This window comes from Dendrobates tinctorius, unplaced genomic scaffold (genome assembly GCF_039654945.1).
Source record: "Dendrobates tinctorius isolate UK_male_01 unplaced genomic scaffold, ASM3965494v1 ptg000159l, whole genome shotgun sequence".
Classification (NCBI taxonomy): Eukaryota; Metazoa; Chordata; class Amphibia; order Anura; family Dendrobatidae; genus Dendrobates; species Dendrobates tinctorius.
Window position 1 is genome coordinate 18,724,256 of NW_027361826.1, and position 19,345 is coordinate 18,743,600.

General features: G+C 45.7%; 1 protein-coding gene across 1 annotated transcript in view; it reads left to right on the forward strand.

Moving 5' to 3' along the window:
• Positions 1-1,358: 1,358 nt before the first annotated feature.
• ADSL (adenylosuccinate lyase) overlaps positions 1,359-19,345 on the forward strand; it is a 38,445-nt gene continuing 20,458 nt past the window's right edge. The window contains exons 1-8 of the mRNA XM_073549601.1: positions 1,359-1,634; positions 6,678-6,881; positions 8,301-8,345; positions 8,439-8,518; positions 12,115-12,286; positions 12,536-12,582; positions 13,504-13,594; positions 14,456-14,525. Of these exons, the coding sequence (XP_073405702.1) occupies positions 1,425-1,634; positions 6,678-6,881; positions 8,301-8,345; positions 8,439-8,518; positions 12,115-12,286; positions 12,536-12,582; positions 13,504-13,594; positions 14,456-14,525 (919 nt within the window). The 5' untranslated portion in view covers positions 1,359-1,424. The remainder of the gene's footprint in view (positions 1,635-6,677; positions 6,882-8,300; positions 8,346-8,438; positions 8,519-12,114; positions 12,287-12,535; positions 12,583-13,503; positions 13,595-14,455; positions 14,526-19,345) is intronic.

Sequence of the window (19,345 nt, forward strand, 5' to 3'; positions counted from 1 at the left end):
ACTCGGCATAGTCCTCCATATAGTATAATGCACACCCTATAGTCCTTCATATAGTATAATACAAGCCCCACAGTCCTTCATATAGTATAATGCACTCTCTATAGTCCTCTATAAAGTATAATACATGCCCCAAAGTCCTGCATATAGTGGAATGCACACCCTGTAGCCCTCCATACAGTATACTGCACTCTCCATAGTCCTCCATATAGTATAATACACTAGCCATAGTCCTCCATAAAGTATAATGCACAGCCCATAGTCCTCAATATAGTATAATGCTCTCATAGTACTCCATATTGTGTAATGCACCCCTCATAACTTTCCATATAGTACAATGCATTCCCCATAGTATAATGCACCCCATAGTAGTTCATATAGTATAATGTATTACCATAGTCCTCCATACAGTATAATCCATTCTTCATAGTCCTCCATACAGTATAATGCACCCTTCAAAGTCCTTGATACAGAATAAGGCAGCCCCATATGGTACATACAGTATAATACACAGCCTTTAGTCCTTGAGAGAGTATAATGCAGCCCCCATATAGAACATATAGTATAATGCACTCCTCATACTCCATGATAGAGTACAATGCAGCCCCATAGAGTATAATGCCAATCCATAGAGTATAAAGTATAATAAAGCCCCAAAGCGTATAATGCAGCCCCCATAGAGTATAATGCAGCCTCATAAAATATAATGCCGCCCCATAGAGTATAATAAAGCCCCAAAAGAGTATAATGCAGCTCCATAAAGTATAATGCCGCCCCATAGAGTATAATGCTGCCCCACAGAGTATAATGCGGGCCAACAGAGTATAATTCGGCTCCACAGAGTATGATGCAGCCCCATGGCATGCCACTGGCTGGGGTCCCCTGGGGTAGTGGGGGTCCTAGGCAAATGTCCTGTTTACCTTCCCCTAACGCTGGCCCTGCTGGGGATCATGTTGTGGGGTGGCACAATGGACGTTACCCAGGCACCTCTATTCCAGACATACCAGTAGTATCTGACATCATTTTACCTGCGGCCATTTTATGTGTGAATGCGCTTGCTCAAGGCCTTGAAGAGCGTCTCTGACCGCAAAATCCAAATTTTTAAGCTAATCTGCGCTGTATTGCAATGTAAAATACCCCTATAAATGTAGTTTTTCGTTTCTACAAAATAAAAAAATGGCCCTGTATTAATACTGCACTGTGTGACTGAGCCTCTCAAAAGGCCATATGCACTAGCATGCGGTGTCTGAGCACAGGCAGCGCTGGATGCGGTGTTACTATGGTAACCAGGAAGCCGGCGCTCTATTTGCCACATGTAAGATGGAGAAGTCATGTGACGACACGTGACAGTCGGCAGCAGAACGGCGCGGCCATATTGGAAGTGGCACGCTCGGTGCGTTTAGTCTGCAGAACAGTTCACAGTGGAGATGGACGCAAGCAGTGGTTTGAGCGGGGAGTCTGCACCGAGAGTGACGGGTAGCGTTTCTCCGCTAGCCCAGGGCCCGGAAGAAGTCCTGCGGTACCGCTCCCCTCTGGTGTCCCGATATGCCAGCCGCGAAATGGCCTTCAACTTCAGTGACAGCAAGAAATTCCAGACGTGGAGGCGGCTGTGGTTGTACCTGGCGCAGGCCCAGCGGGTAACTACTGCGCTGCGGGTGGTGAGCGCAGCGCTGGCCGGGGCGCAACACGTGTGCGCTCAGTGTGCGATTGTCGCACCTCGTGTGGCTTCAGTGGAGCGAGCCCGTTACCAGAATGTCGCCCAGCTCTAGACAGGCAGCGATCCTCCGCAGACTTGTCACTACAATGGGGGTCCCAGCCCCCATACCCGGCACTGCATTGTCTGGGGGTCGTCCTAGGGGGCTCATTCCTTCTTCACACCCTGCAGGAGATAGTAAACTTTCTGAGCCAGGGATCTGTGACCCTAGCGCTGACCGCCCATGGGGTTAAAGGGCCTGTCCGGTAAAATGCAGTAATCCCCTATCTGCAGGATATGTGGTACCCCACTGATCGTCGGGGGTCCGACCGCTGGGAGAACGGGAAACGAGTCCTCATTGTAAAATGATGCCCATCCATTCATTCCCTGCGGAGCGCTGCTGCGTTCTTTTGGCAGCCCCTCAGAGGATGAATGGAGCGGCGGCCGTCTGAGCTGCTACGTCATTTTAGGATGGGGGTGCCCCATTCTCTGGAATGATGTGGGACCCCCACGATCGGTGACGCTTATCCTCTGTGGAGGGTGAGACTGTTTCACCGGAGAACCCCTTTAAGATGCGGTGAAGTGTCCTCTGACCCTGCGCTGACGGTCCCCGAGATTGCTGCTTGGGAACTAAATTGTTGTGATGGCCACCAACATTAAAGGGGTCCGGGGTAAATGGGGTAAATAGGCACGGTTACATTTTATGCAGCACCTTGGGGATGTGCAGTAGTGGACGACCCCTGTAAAGGAAGTCTGTCCACAAATTTCTGCTACCTCATCTGAGAGCAGTATAAAGTAGAGAAAGAGACAGTGATTCCAGCGATGTGTCACTTTACCGAGCTGCTTGAAGCAGTTGTGATACAATCAGAGTTCTGTCTGCTGTAGATGTAGCAGAACTCAAAAGCTGCCCACACCCCTATAATGACAGAGCTGCTAATCAGGGCTGGATGAGTGGTTGGACTAGGAGGCACTGGGCAGCTAGTCCTCTAGTGATAATCTCCTGCAGATAAAACACTTGATTGTATGGAAACTACAGCACACAGCTTAATAAGTGACGCATCGCTGGAATCAGGGTCTCTGCCCCCTACGTCATGCAGCTCTCAGATTACATAGCAAAAACCTTCTCACAGATTCCTTTACTGTTGACTTAATCTATATTATTTTTGCCATCTAGGGCTTGGTTCACACCTTGAGTGTTTGATGTGCTGAAATTCAGAGCATTTTTGCATATAAAATCCGTGCTTATTTTCCATTCATTTCTTCAACAACAAAACAAATCGGATCAAACCTTGTTTCAGGCCAGAGGTGTAACTTTTCAGATTTAGGAACCCCATTGAAATGAATGGGTAACGTTTGCATCAAAAAGTTGCATTTCTGCAATTCAAATTGACTGCAAATCTGTCAAGAAGAAAATAATAAAAAGCGCAGGTGCGGATTAGATCAAGCGACACCTCCTACTCCTTACTGGTACTGTGTATTGATGTGGATGAAACACGCGTGTGGAGCCCTCCCAATGTGTTTGTGGACCTCCTGATACTGGAGGAGAGTAGGATCGGACTGTTGGATTTCAATACGCCTGATAGTGATGAGTGTACGTGCTGGGATAAGGTGTTATCTGAGCATGCTCGAGTGCTAATAGTGTCTTCGGCGTGCTCGAAAAATATGTTCTAGTCCCTGCGGCTGCATGTCGACAGCCACAACACATGCGTGGATTTCCTGTTTGTTAGGCAATCCCTGCGTGCACTGCGGGTGTCAACCACCCTCAAGACATGCAGCCGTGGGGACTCGAACATAGTATTCGAGCACGCCGAAGATCCTAACCGGCCCATGATTTGTGTGTACTGCGGCCAGTGATAGCCCCGAGGTCACTGCTTCTCCTTTGTACTCTGAGCAGCCTGAACATTAAGATCGCAATTATTTTTGGTGCTGGCAGAGGAGGCATTCGCTGGGGACTATCTTTAGTCTCCGAGATGTTTTCCCGGCGTAACCTTTCGGTAGAACAAGCCCCCGTATAGTGTTTCCAGAGTCCTCCGTGCCCGCCGGCTTTCACGCAGACACTTGTTCTATCAGCGGGGTCGTATGGTGGAGCGCTCAGTAATTTGCTGAAGACTATTTATAAGTCTGTCGTGTCATGCGGTGGCTGAAAAGCCTCATTTCCTCCTCTCCTAGGACACGTAATTGCTTATTTCCCATGTACTGTTTTCCCTTCCCCTTTTTTTTCCTCTTTCATTTAGGATTGTAATTTTCTGTGCAATCCCAATTCTGGAGCATCTTGTTATTTTTCCTGGAATATGTTTTCATTGACACCTGCGTCTTACACTCCCTTTGCTGCTATTCCTCATTTGTAAAAGAAATTGCTTCCATTCTTACCTTTATTGCCTATGGCCTGCCCTAAGCTGCTGATCTGTGGTGGTCCAGAATGCTGGGACTCCCACCGACTCTGAGCACAGAGCTCTTGCGTCCCTCGCGGTCACACCTGACCTCATGTGGCCGAGTGCTGTGCTCCACCATCCATGGCAGTCAGCAGACCCGATGAGTCCAGCCTATTCCCTCCACTCAAATGGGGGGCTCCAAATACCCTGTTCTCGAAATTGTTTGGGGTCACAGCAGTTGGGCCGCCAGAGATCCGCAACTTCCATATCTTGTGGCCAGGCAATAAGTCTTCCTGGTTGGGTGGATTTTAGTTGCTGCCTATAGAAGTCTATGGAGACGGTTGGAGGAAGAGAGAAGCTTAAGGGGCACAGTGAGAAGCTGCTGCAGATTTTTGTGCTTAGAGACTGCAGACTTCAAATTCGGCAGAAATGGTGTTCTTACACATGACTAGTGTTGAGCATTCCGATACTGCAAATATCGGGTATCGGCCGATATTCGCTGTTTCGGAATTCCGATACCGAGTATCGATATTTTTACAATATCGGATACCGGAATCAGAAATTCCCATAATGCAATGAGCCAGTGTTGTGGCTGTGATTGGCTGCTGAAATGTCATCACGATGCGCGGTGTGTGCGCATCACGATGCGCGGTGTGTGCGCATCACGATGCGCGGTGTGTGCGCATCACGATGCGCGGTGTGTGCGGGCTGCCGGGGGTCTGTGCGGGCCTGCCGGGGGGTGTGTGTGTGTGTGTGTGTGTGTGTGTGTGTGTGCAGGCATCGTCCGATGGACTACAAGTCCCATCGGGCTATGCCTGCTACAATGACAGTGATTGACACATTAGCCAATTATGGGACAGTAGTAGTCCCATCATCCGGCTAATGTGTTGAATGTAAAAAAAAAAAAAGCATACATACTACATATATACAACATTCATACATACATACTACATATATACTACATACATACATATATACTACATTCATACAACATACATACATATACTACATTCATACAACATACTACATATATACTACATTCATACTACATACATACTACATTCATACAACATACATACTACATTCATACTACATACATAATACATATATTCTACATTCATACAACATGCATACATACTACATACATAGAATACATTCATACAATACATACATATAGACATACAGTACATATAACATAGAGTACATACTCACCATCACTTGTCACTTTGATCCCCGAAGCCAGTGTCATCTCACTGTAAAAAAATATTAAAATAACAAACAACCAATATACTCCCTGATCCGCAGAAATCCACGAGTGTCCCACGACGATCTCCTACAGTGCATCACTGAGAGGTTACTATAGTTCACTGGTCTCACTTTATGGCAAAAGCTGCGTGGGAACTTTCTCACACAGCAATGCCAAAAGTGAGACTAGGGACTATTTTTTTTTTTTTTTACAGTGGCGGAAGAATACAGTGCGGAAGGATACCTACCTCTCATCATTGTATTCCTGGGGCCCTTAGAGAGCGGTGGCATAAGCTGATGCTGCTGTTCTCCACGGAAGATCGTCGAGGGACACTCGTGGATTTCTGCAGATTAGGGAGTATATCAGTTGTTTGTTATTTTAATATTTTTTTAAAGATGACACTGGCTTCGGGGATTAAAGTGACAAGTGATGGTGAGTATGTACTCTGTTATATGTACTGTATGTATTGTATGAATGTATTGTATGTAGTATCTATGTTGTATGTCTGTAGCATGTTTTATGTATGTTGTATGTAGTATGTATGTTGTATATATGTAGTATGTATGTAGCATATATGTATGTTGTATGAATGTTGTATGTATGTTGTACGAATGTAGTAAGTATGTATGTTGTATGAATGTAGTAAGTATGTATGTTGTATGAATGTAGTATATATGTAGTATGTATGTTGTATGAATGTAGTATATAAAGTATGTAGCATGTAGTATGTATGTTGTATGAATGTAGTATATATGTATGTATGTTGTATGAATGTAGTATATATGTATGTATGTTGTATGAATGTAGTATATATGTATGAATGTAGTATGTATGTTGTATGAATGTAGTATATATGAAGTATGTATGTAGTATGTATGAATGTAGTATGTATGTAGTATGTTTTTTTTTTATTTTAACATTCAACACATTAGCCGGATGATGGTACTACTACTGTCCCATCATTGGCTAATATGTAAATCACTGTCATTGTAGCAAGCATAGCCCGATGGGACTTGTAGTCCCATCGGACGATGCCTGCACACACACACAACCCCCGGCAGGCCCGAACAGACCCCGCACACACACGCACAGTGTCCGCCCACGCACCGCCCACACTCTTCCCCCCTCCCGAACTGGATGTACAAGTAAAGAAATGGGTTTTTTTAATTCTGATATTTCTGTCCCATTGACTTGAATGGGGTTTCCGGTATCGGAATCGGCGATACCCGATACTTTTTGGGTATCGGTCCAATCCGATACTTCACAGTATCGGATGGTATCGCTCAACACTACACACAACGCCTTATTTTGTAATGTTATCTGAAGTTCAGCTACTTTTGCAGCATTATTTTTGTTTCTTTTTATACAGAGCCTGGGTCTACCAATATCTGAGGAGCAGATCCAAGAGATGGAGGCCAACTTGGAGAACATAGACTTCAAAATGGCAGCTGACGAGGAGAAACGTTTGCGGCATGACGTCATGGCCCACGTGCACACTTTTGCCCACTGTTGCCCCAGAGCTGCGCCCATAATTCACCTGGGAGCCACTTCTTGTTATGTAGGAGACAATACAGTGAGTTCTTCTTGCTTCATCTTGCATTGCTTTGACTATGGGATGTAGTTGGTTATGTGCAAAACCCAAGTTTGCTTTTAAATGCTCCCTCAAATTACAATGTCACATCATTCCAAGACGACCATTTAAAACTGCTCTGAATGGCTCCATATTAATTTCTAGCAAAAGTTGGACCTGGACTTTAAAGTTGCATGCAGTGAGGGGTGCCGAAAACCTCTGCGTGAAGGAGGCAGATCTCTCACTCTGTATTATCTAGCGCTGTTTCCGAAGGTTACCGATCTAATGATCTTATTGCTCTGTATCGGCGTAGTAAAGTGCACATCGGTGCTGGGTTAGTGCGAAAAGCGAGAGCTCTGTAGAAGTTCAGGTCTGACTTGTGCTAGAAAGTTGGTGCCTTTCAGGGGGCAATATGGACCTGTCAAAGCATTTTTGTCACTAGATGATATTTAGAAAAATCCCCAATTTGGAGCTTTCCAGTGTTTAATATTAAGCAAAGAGAGCAGTCCCAGATTAGTGGTAGAAAGTGTTTAAATGGAAAAATGTGAAGTTAGTTTTGAGTATTTAAAATCTCTGAGCATCTGGGAGCTGTAAGAACTGTTATATAGTGAGCAGTAGCTTCTTCAGGACCATGTGCTGTTCACATAGGGGGGAATTTGTCAAGACTGCCAGTTGTGCTGCTATATTGAACCTATAGCCTGCGTAAGTGGCCCCAGAGTTACTACATTGCACAGGCGCTACTAGACGGGTACACAGGTCAGCTGCGAGTGCAGCACTGGATGCCGAATGTGGTATTAAGTTACTGTAGCCCAGGAAAGTGGCTAAATATTGTAACTTGAGGGACAACTTTAAATTAATTTTCATAATCTCGTCCCTTACGACTTGGGCTCCCTTCATACACATACGCCCTCAGTTTGGCTTTGAGATCATGCATTTTTCAATGGGGTGGGAGAAGTAAGCCGCTGCCAGGCACCTCCCGCTGTGACTTTCCTCTGCTGAAATGCATGATACCTTATTTCTCCGGACGCCATCAGTTGAGGAGATGTTTACAATAAATGGTCGTTCAGCCTACACTGATCTAAAGTGTTTGCAAAGTCCTGATCTATTTTTTATACAGGCTATCCAATATTTTACAACCCCTTTTTCAATCTCTTTGGTGCTTATCTAAAATTAAAGCACTTGATAAACGCGCTGTTGCTGTGATGTCAGCATGGTGTCCTCCAGCAGTCACTTGACCGCTGCAGCCAATCAGCAGACGCAGCTCTTCAGTATGCTGTCAGAGTGTAATACTGTCTGCTCTGAGAAAATAACGGCTACTGATTGGCTGCAGCGGTCACTTGGCGCCGGAGGGCATAAAGCTGACAGTATTAGACAACCCGCTTAATTTACTTCCATTACAGTATGATTTTCTTGTACTTTCAGGACCTTATTGTTTTGCGTGATGGTTTTGATCTTCTGCTTCCCAAGGTGAGAGCTGTTCGCTTCAAGAAAGCAAGTGATAATCTGAATAACTCACCGTCTAACTTGTAACGTTGTCTCCCTTCTGTCTCTCCATCACAGCTCGCTCGGGTCATAAGTCGCCTGTCGGACTTTGCAGAAAAATACGCCGATCTTCCAACCTTAGGATTCACCCACTATCAGTAAGTGATGGCGTAGCTGCCGGTGTGACCTTGTTATGTGCGCCCCCTGCCCACTCACTGTTACAGATTCCGCCTATAATCCCTGCAGTGATATGACTATTCGGCAAGCGTTATACACAGACCTGTTGTCCACTCCTAAGTGTTGCAGTGGTTGCATGCATCTTACTTTTGCAGCATGAGATTTAGAGGGAATCGATCAGATGATCCATGCTGCCCAAACCGTATCACAGCCATGTGCCCCGCTGCATTTCAGAGAAAAACATACTTTTCATAGCTGCCGGGAACCAAGCTGCTCTTTTGACTAGTCATACAGGCAGGTACCCGGCGGCATCTCCCTGCCCACTGACAGTGACTGGCAAGCCTCTACCTACCTGCGCCGTTCAGTCCCCAGCAGATATTAAAAGTATGCTTTTCTCTGAAACGCTGCAGCATACATGGCTGTGATTGTGCTATAATAAGCCATAGAGAAAAACACCCCTAAAAGATAACTTTAATAATGAATTAGGAAATAGGTCCAGGAGCTGGGGACGGGTATCAGTCTGGCCACCCCAAAAAGATTCTGTGCTCTGGGCAGCAGGTCCCTGCGTTCTTAAATAGTGTTAATTACCCACCTGATTGAGCCCGGTGTGTCTATATGCTGATGGCAGGATAACGTGTAGTACAAGGATCTGCGGGGAGCTCTTCCGGTCCGGTAGTGACGTCATGTCTGCCACATCAGAGATATGGAACACAAATGCGCTACACGGTGACGTCATATCCGCCATGTCGAAGATGTGGAACGCCAATGCGCTCCACTGTATCAAGGCATTGCTTACGGTTATGTGCTATTGATTTGGCGTCATGGTTACGGCAGAAGTGTGATAAATAAAGAACATATATGTTCTACAGCTCTCCCCCTGTTGCTGTGAACAGGGGAGACCTAATATATCGTATCAGGTAACCCATTATTTATAGACAGGAAAAGGGTTTAATTTTCCTAAAGAGGGTTCAATGATCTAAAAACAGGTTGGACAACATCCCAAGTGATAAATAGGAGATGGGATGGGAGATAGAGGGAAAGTTTAGATTCCAAAGTAAAAGGTAATACTCATAATAGCCCATAATGTCCATTACAGCTACATCAAACATTGGACTGTAGTGGGTAGAAAATATCATACATTAGGATTATATGGGGTAGCATGGTGGCTCAGTGGTTAGCACTGTTGCCTTGCAGCGCTGAGGTCCTGGGTCCAAATCCCACCAAGGATCACATCTGCAAGGAGTTTGTATGTTTTCCCCGAGTTTGCGTGGGTTTTTCCGGTTTCCTTCCACACTCCAAAGACATACTGATAGGGAATCTAGATTGTAAGCCCTAATGGGGACAGTGCCAATAATGTCTGAAAAGCGCTGTAGAATTAATGGTGCTATGTAAGTCAATAAAAAAAATATATATATATATATCAGATTGCCTTGTTTAGACCCAATATATAATGCCAACTGGCATATTTGACCCCTCTCTTACCCCCCAGGGTGTCTCTTTCCTGAGATGTCAAAATCATTCTCAAGAGAATATAAAAATATCAGGTAATAATAACCAGAAGAATAGGCTATAATGTTTCCCATCATGGGAAACATTGACAACTGTGGCTAGATAAAACTAGAGAAGGTCAACTGTTCGTTTAACCCCTTTAGATGGACTGTGTCCAACCAACATATCCATCTGGTTTCTCTCTGTGCTTGTATTGTACAGCCAGTGGCTGATACATTTTGCCCAAACCGTGGGCAGCATGTATCAGCTGATAGGTTCTCTTTAAAGGGAACCCGTCTCCATAAAAAAACGCTACTCACCTGCAGATATGGGGTTAATCTGCAGGGTAAGGCCAGGGTCAGACTTGCGAGAAACTCGGATGAGTCTCGTACATCAATACCCAGCACTGCCTCTGGCACTCGTATCGGAGTGTTCAGCTCCATGTCTTTCTATGCAGCTGAACGCTCCGATCCGAGTGCCGGTGTCAGTGCCGGGTATTGATGTGCGAGACTTGTCCAAGTTTCTCGCAAGTCTGACCCCGGCCTAATAGTGTTGTTAACCTGCCTGCTCTTAACCAAATGCTGAGAGCAGAAAATGAACTTTATTCTCCCTTTCAGCATTCCAATTTCGTTCACGGGAGCAGTTTGGGTTCAGTCACCGCTTCTAGTATTCACAGTGTGCAAAACACGCACTGTCAGGATTTTCCAGGAGCAGGCGGTCATGTGACTGCATGTATGCAATATTCATACTCCCAGACACATTCTGACTAGACATGCGCAGTGTTGCTCGACACATGTAAACTGAGCAATCTTGTGCACGGGTGGTCGGAATGTGACTGAAAGTATGCATATCGCATACGTGTGGTCACATGACTGCACTGGAGAATACCGACAATGTGCAATGTTCACAATCTGCAGTCACATAGCTGGCACTGCCACCAGCACTCGGGACCGGAGGGTGCGGCATGTATTTCTATGCAGCAGCACACTCCGGTCCCGAGTGTCGGCGGCAGTGCCAGATATTGAGGTGCGAGACTCGTGTGAGTTTCTCGCAAGTGTGATCCCGGCCTTTAGGAGACTCTTTCTGCAGAGCTTGTTTCCTTGCTCAGCACCCGTCTCTTTAGCTTGATTGATAAATCACTGTGTGATGTCAGGAGCCAGGCTAGGAAATCAGTCTGTGAGCTATCAATCAAGCTAAAGAGACTGTTGATCAGGGAGGAAGCAACCTAGAGATGCATTGGGTCATTAAGTGCTCTGCCACGCCCAGAGCATTGGTTCATTAAGTGCTCTGCCACACCCAGAGCACTTAATGCCTCATTTTCTGGGAATGCAGCAACATATAGAAGATAGAATGGTGTTGATGGATTTACATTTCAAAGACCTGGTAGGGGTGGTTTAATCTTGCTGTCAGGATCCCTTTAAAGTCCGGATGCAACTACCCCATTCAAGTCTACAGGAATGAGAAAGAAAACAGAATGCACAGAATTCCTCCTTTTTTTAAAAAAAGACCTGGTCCTATGACTGTAAGCTAAATTGGTCAGAAATTGTGCTTCCTCAGCATTCACCCTCAAGTTAAAACAATGGCGCAGCTGTTTGAAACTGTCTTAAAGAAAACTATTGAAGCCAATACTTTTTCCCTCAGTCGTTTAATATTGTAAGGGTGATGGTTCTGATCTGTCTTTTTTTTTTACTGATGGGCAAGTAATTATTTGGACGCTGATGCCAGATGATAGATGTGTTGGTGAGTGAGGAGGGTCCCTCATGGGAATGCCCTGTAGACTTTACAGAAGGAGAAAGGTCCGTCTTGTAAACGGTTGGTAGAAAAATCAGTCCCAACAGTTGGACCTGTCAGATTCAAAACTACAGCTCGTCCCGCTATGAATAAGCTATGACTATACGGATAGAAAAATATAAAAGTGATGATGCTTGAAAGAAGAGAAAGGGGGGGGGGAGAAGGGGGTTAAAGTTATAAGTCTGGAGCACAAATGGCTGAGCATGCACACAGATGTCACAGCTACACCCAGGTTTCTGTAGCACCATTATTTGTTATTTCCACCACTGAGTAGTATTACCTTTTTGTTTTCTTGTAGACCGGCCCAGCTGACCACTGTAGGAAAACGTGCTTGTCTCTGGCTTCAAGACCTGTGCATGGATCTGCGAAATCTGGAACGAGCCAGGAACGAACTCCGATTCCGAGGGGTGAAGGGCACAACTGGAACCCAGGCCAGCTTCCTGCAACTATTCGATGGAGACCATGACAAGGTATTGCATCCCTCACGTTCCTGACGGCTCTTTTGACATTTTACTAACCACTTGCAGAGCTTATGAAATCTGACTTTTACCAACAAGTGCTTAGAATGCGAGAATGTGGAGCCACATACCTTCTTTCACTTTTGAATGGTAGCCCCCAAAATTTTTAGTCTTTTGACACTAGCTTCCACCAGTAAATGCTTCATGACAGAGGACTGGTTTAGGTCTGCATTGGTGAGAATTTTTTTTTTCTTCATTCAGGTGGAAGAGTTAGACAGACTGGTGACCAGTATGGCAGGATTTAAAAGGTAAGTTAGACCTTTGAGTTTTCTTTTTCCAACAGTATTTATTTTTAGCCCAAAATACATGCATAAAAATAAATATGCCCCAAAAGGTGTCCCTATCAGTTCAAAGATGGACATTCATACTGAGGTGAGGTATGGTGTGGTGTTGTTTGACCTTATTCCAGGACAAAAAAAGAAATTCCTGGCCGGTCAGAAATAAGTAAAACTTTTAACCAAATTTTTATATTGAACAGGACACATGATGTAATAGTGGCTACAGAGCAAAATAAAAAAAAATGTTTTTAATTTTGTCTCTCCGTTGTGGAGAAATTGGCGATCAAAGCATTTGCACATAATGAGTTTACTTTAGTTAAATCCAAGTGGGTTTTATCAGATGGATTTCACTGGAGGCGTGTACTTCTCCCTTTTGTGAGTTGTTATCTGATGAGTTATGTTCAATTAGGTGCTATCAGATAGCTTTCACTGGGGGGAGTGTACTGCTTCTCCCTTTATGAGTTGCTATCTGATAGTAACTCATAAAGGGAGAAGTAGTACAGGACCCCCCAGTGAAAGCTGATGGGTTTTCACTGGGGAGTATACTATTTCTCCCTTTGAGTTGCTATCTGATAAACCCACTTGGACTTAACTAATCAGATAACTCATAAAGGGAAAAGCAGTACACTCCCCCAGTGAAAACTATCTGATAACTCACTAGGATTTCATTAAAGTTAACTTTTTATGTGCCAATGCTTTGATTGCTAATATCTCTGCAACGGGGAGACAAAATGAAAAGCAAACAAAAATGTTTTATTCCGATCTGCAGCTGCTATTACATCGTGTGTCCAGCTGAACGTGAAAATTTTGGTGGAAGGTGTTCTTTAACCTTTTTGTGCGATGCACAGTAAAGTGGAATAATCCAGACCATGCTTTTTTTTTTTTTTTAAGAGCATATATAGTTACTGGACAAACCTACAGTCGCAAAGTGGATGTAGAAGTATTGTCTGTCCTGGCTAGTTTAGGAGCCACGGTCCACAAGGTGGGTATGAAAATTGGACTGAAATTAATATTTTTTTTATTCAGTGATATTCTCCATACATTCCTAAAGCCCCTGTAACTCCCAAATTCTGCTGGTTCCTTTGTCACCAGGGAGTGGTGTGTTGTGATGACAAAGCGTTACTGTTTGCTGTAAGGTCATATTCTTGCATCTATGCTTCATGGTCCAAGTCCGCAATGCACTGACCAATCGCGGGTCTCCTGATATATGCTTATGAGGATGTCGAGTTCGGGTCAGACCTGCTGCAAGATCATGCTTCACGCACTGTACTCGGCCTCGAAACACGCATTTTTGAACCAGGCATAAGAATTTTGGGTCTACTTGTATTTTTATTTTTCCTTTTTATCCCAAACCATCCTTGAATCCAAAAGTATAAGTCTTTTTAAATCTCTTAATCTGTTTATGGCTAGATCCTGCAGTACCTGTTGCTTTCCCATTCGCTCCCTACAATGGCAGCATGCTGTGTAAACTAGGATCAGTTTGGGAGACGCTCTTGTCACACTTTACATTAGGATTTTGAACTATGAAATATATTGTAGGTAGCACATATTACTTTCTCTGAGACCTGCCTGATGTCTGCTGATTAGGTTGTAGGGGGTTAGGGGATTTTGTTTCTTGCTTTGTAAAGGGGTATCTGACAGCTGCTGTCCCCTCTTTGTCTAACTGGGGACAGCGACTGCCATCGCTGGGGACAGCGGCTATCCAACGCTCCCAGCCAGTAGAAGCCCCACATCTAAAATCTCTTTAGAATGGCTACATATATTTCATGAGTACTTTTTACAATGTTAAAGGTGTTAGTGGTGCTGCGCATTTCCATATAATAGTGCACTATCTTTTCTATAGATATGTACTGATATTCGTTTGTTAGCCAACTTGAAGGAACTTGAGGAACCTTTTGAGAAAGAGCAGATTGGTGAGTTCTCTTGTCTAAATGCTTCACAAGTCAATTTTACACTAAGCAATGTTTTATTAGATTTGCCTCTGATGTTAGAGATCATGAATATAAATATAATTTCTTCACCTATGATTTAAAGGTAATCTGTCAGTAAAAACAGCTCCAAACCGTATATATGGGCATGCAGGGAAATCAAAATCCATCAACACCTTTTATATTTTTTATCTCTTGCTGCAATCCCAAGTAATTAAGGCTTTCATTACTATGCAAATAAAGCATTAAGTGCTCTAGGTGGGACAGAGCACCTAAGGAACCACTTCTGCCATTGCTTATTTCCCTGCCCAATACCAGCCAAGTCACCACTGGCACCAGATAATCCCGTGAGTGCACTATGTGAGGATTCACGAGTGCCAAACCTGGACAACCCCTTTAAGGACACTGCCTCCAGAACTTGTTCCCTTGCCCAGCACCAGCCTCTCTGTCTTGATTGAAGGCTTACTATCTGTGTGATGTCAGGAGCCAGGGAAGGATATCAGACTGTGAGCTATCAATCAAGCAAAAGAGGCTGCTGCTGGGAAACAACCTTGAGAGCATGAAGCCTGAGAAGTGCTCTGTTATGGCCAGAGCACTTAACGCCTCATTTCTCCAGTCACCTTCCACGACTGCAGCATCGGAGGATGTCTCCCCGCCCTAAGGGGGACAGGAAACACATAAGAGGTTAAATACTCCTCCCCTTCCTACAACCTCCAGTGTTTTTCCTGTTCACTATGGGGCATGAAGAGGTTCCGGATTGTGCTGCCGTGGCCGGCGATCTGGAGCACCCCACATTACCTACCTAAATGTTGGGCAGCCGAGGTCGGGGGCTCCGCTCTCCTCCGGGGCTGCTCCCATCTCCACAATCCTCGTGCAACTCGGGACCCCCTCTCCTGCCCCTCCTGCAGCTCCTCGGGGTGGGGGGTGGTAAAGCAGGGCAGGGATGTGCGGCCGGGGTCCCCTCATAGCTCCCCAGCGTCGTCCTCAACATTCAACGCTGGACCTCGATTACATAAATCCTGGTCAGGAGAGGCCTCCAGGTAAGGCCTATTGTCTGTGTCCCTCTGTGACTGGTGATGGTCTGATTATATGGACAACGACAAACCCTGCCTGCCTTCTTCTGCAGAGCCCAGCGTTCACCCTCCTACTGTGAGTAGTGGATGAGGGTCCCTCGTTGTCCAGTTATAGTCCATGGGTGACTTAGTATACCTCTCTCTCTTTTAGGGAGACAAGGTCCCTGCCTCTAAAAAGGATAAGGTGCCCGGCCACAGGTGTGGTGTGTGTGCTTCCAGGCTTCCCGCCTCATACAAAAAGAAGCTTTGCCAGCCCTGCATGGATGACGTATTGCGTGCCGAACAGCCCTCCATACTGGAGATCATCAAAACTCTCATTAACCCGGAGGTTCAATCCTCTATGGCTGCCCTTTCCCAGGCCCCAACACTGCAACCCCCTCCTCCAAAAAAAAAAAAAAAAAAGGATGGCACCAGCGGAATCTGGTTCAGATTCGGGGAAGTCTGTACCTCTGTTTCAGAGGACATTTGGGAGAATGAGGGTTCCACTTCACCCCCTAGTCCGGTGATAAAAAATATTTTTCTTCCGTGGATATGGAAGAATTGGTAAACATGGTAAGGAGCACCATGAGGGTTGAGGAGGAGGAAGTGAGATACTCTCTGCAGGATGAGGTGTTTGGGGGTGCTGAAGCAAAAAAAAACCCAGGGTTTCCCATACATGAAAATATTCAAAACCTTATCCTTCATGAGTGGGACCTTCCTGAGAAGGGTCTTGGCCTCCCATCAGAGTTAAAAAAAAAAAAAAAATCGCTTCCCGCTAGATGGAGACTGCTTTTTATGGGATACCCCCAAAGTGCTTGTGCAGGTGTCCAGGGTGGCCAAAAAGACGGCTCTTACTTTCAAAGACTCGTCCCAGCTCAAGGATCCCATGGAACGTAAAATCAAGAGCTTGCTTAGAAAGTCCCGGGACACCTCCACCAATCTGCTTAAAAACGTGGCCTCAACATGTGTAGCCAGGTCTCTATTCCGCTGGTTGCATACGTTAGAATACCACCTTACCCATGGGACTTCTTGGGAGGAAATACTTGATTCTCTTCCCCCTCCTTCAGACAGCAACAGGTTTTCTTGCTGATGCTTTTGGCCAAGTCCGTCCGGGTAGCAGCTAGATCTGCAGCCCCCTCCAATTCAGCTGGGAGAGCACTGTGGCTAAAATCAGGGGGTGGTGACCTTACAGTACCTCCAAGACTAAACTGTGCACCATCCCCTTTCAGGGGCATTATGTTCGGTCCAGCTCTCAATGAAATCCTATAGAAACCTATGGATTAGAAAAAAATCACTTCCTGAGCAGAGTAAACCTAGGAAACACTTTTTTCGTACCCCCGTGAACAGTCTTCCTGGAAGGAATTCAAGGGGAAAGGCAAGCCGAGCCGTTGGAGCTATCCAAAAGGTGGTAAGGGCAAGAACATCCTTGTCCCCCACCACCAGCAGACTTCTGCAAACAATGACTGGCCTCCAGTCGGAGGTCTACTCTCGAGGTTCCTCACCCGGTGGCAATCCATCTCCACAAACCAATGGGTTCTTCGTACCATACAGGACGGATTAAAGCTAGAATTCGAGAGTCCTCCCCCTCAATACCTAAGAGTTACCTTTCTGCAGTCTCCATACCTTCAGAAGACCTTGCTATTACATCTCCAGGGTCTAATTCAATTAGAGGTGATCTCTCGAGTACCACAACAGGAGGTGGGCAAAGGCCACTTTTTTGTCGCCTGTTCCTGGGGAAAAAACCCTCTGGGAAACATAGGGTTATCATAAACCTGAAGCCCCTGAACCGAGTGATCAAGTACAGACTATTCAAAATGGAGTCGACCAAATCTGCAATCCCGCTCATCGGTCAGAATTGGGTGATGGCTACGATAGATCTGAAAGATGCCCATTTTCATGTGCCAGTACATCCAGACCACAGGAGGTTCCTCAAATTTGCCGTCTCCCATGGTCACCAGGTCAGCCATTACCAGTTCAATTTCCTACCGTTCGGCATTTCATCAGCCCTGCGGGTGTTTACAAAAATTATGGCAGAAGCGGTAATCTTCATCCGCCGTCAGGGAGTCTGCATCAACCCATACCTAGTTGATTTTCTCATTGTCACTCCGTCCATCCATCTTCTGAATCTAGATGTGGCAAAAACTCTGGAAATCATGGAAGCCCTGGGCTGGATACCGAATTTGGAGAAATCGGATCTTCACCCTTCATCGAGGAACAAATTCCTGGGCATTCTGTTGGATTCAGAGAAGAGAACTTCATTCTTACCCAAGGATTGTCAGCTCGATCTGGTTCAGAGAATCTCCTGGTTCAGAAGTCAGAGGGCTCCTACCCTGAAGGACTCAATGTCTATCCTGGGATCACTGACATCATGCATCCAGACAGTCTCCTGCACTCAAGCCCATACACGAGTCCTTCAGTCCCATGTTCTCTCATCCACAAGAAAGCACCAAAAAGTGCTGACCAAAATAGTTTCCCTTCCCGGTCATGTTAAGGCTTCTCTGTCATGGTGGCTAAACTACCAAAATCTTCGACTGGGAGTCAGCTGGGACCAACTTCCCCTGAGGAGACTCACTTCGGACGCCAGTGGGAGAGGCTGGGGTGCCGTGGTGGAGAGGCTCGCTTCCAGGGGTTGTGGACTCCAGACATCAGATCCAGCTCCTCAAATCTGAGGGAATTGAAGGCAGTTGAGGTGGTGTTAAAAGCCACATCCGCTCTCATCGAGTCAGTCACTGCAAGGATTTTTTTCCTGGGGGAAAAGACATCTGTTGTCCATCACAGCAGTACACCCGAGAGGATCCGACAACATCCAGGTGGATTTTCTCAGCAGGGAAGACATCCATCCAGGGGAATGGTGCCTTGTCCAGGCAGTCTTCTTGTCCATGGTATCAAGGTGGGGGAGCCCAGATCCTGTTTGCCAACCTCCAGAACGCAAAAGTGAAGACATTCTATTTCCCTCAATTCCACGGACAGAGCAAAGGGAATAGATGCTTTTTCCTATCCTTGGAAGTTCAACCTGGCCTACGTCTTCCCACTAATCCCGATTCTAGCAAGGACTTTGCAGAAAATTCTGTCTGACCTGGTCACCACGATTTTAATTGCTCCCATGTGGCCGGGAAGAAATTGGTACGGTGCTTTGATAGACATGGCTCAGGAAGACCCACTACTTCTACCCCAGAAGGTCGACTTCCTTCACCAGGGCCCTCTGCTACACCCGGCCCTATGCAGATTCAACCTTGCAGCCTTGCTACTGAAGCCAGGATCCTAAAAGCCAAAGAGCACTCAGACGAGGTAATACACACTCTCCAGAGGAGCAGGAAGCCAGTGACCAACACCATCTATGGCAAGGTTTGGAAAAAAATTTCATCCTGGTGTTTCCCGAGTACTCCTGATCCCTTCCATCCTAACATCAGGCAAATTCTAGACTTTCTTCAAAGTGTGTTGGATCTAGGGCTTACACCTAGTACATTAAAAGTGTGGGTGCCAGCTCTTAGTAGTTCCTTTTTTGATCAGGACTTAGCTGGTCATCGCTGGTTAAACGCTTTATGACCTCTGCTGCTACGATTCCTCAGACTTCGTAACCAGGTGCCCCCCTGGTACCTGAATCTGGTCCTTAATAGTTTGACCCGAGATCCTTTTGAACCTCGATCATCCAAGAGTTTAAAGAACCTGACCCTTAAAGCCATTTTTCTAGTAGCAATCACTACCGCTAGAGGTGTAGGGGAGTTGCAGGCCCTATCAGTGCAGGAGCCCTAC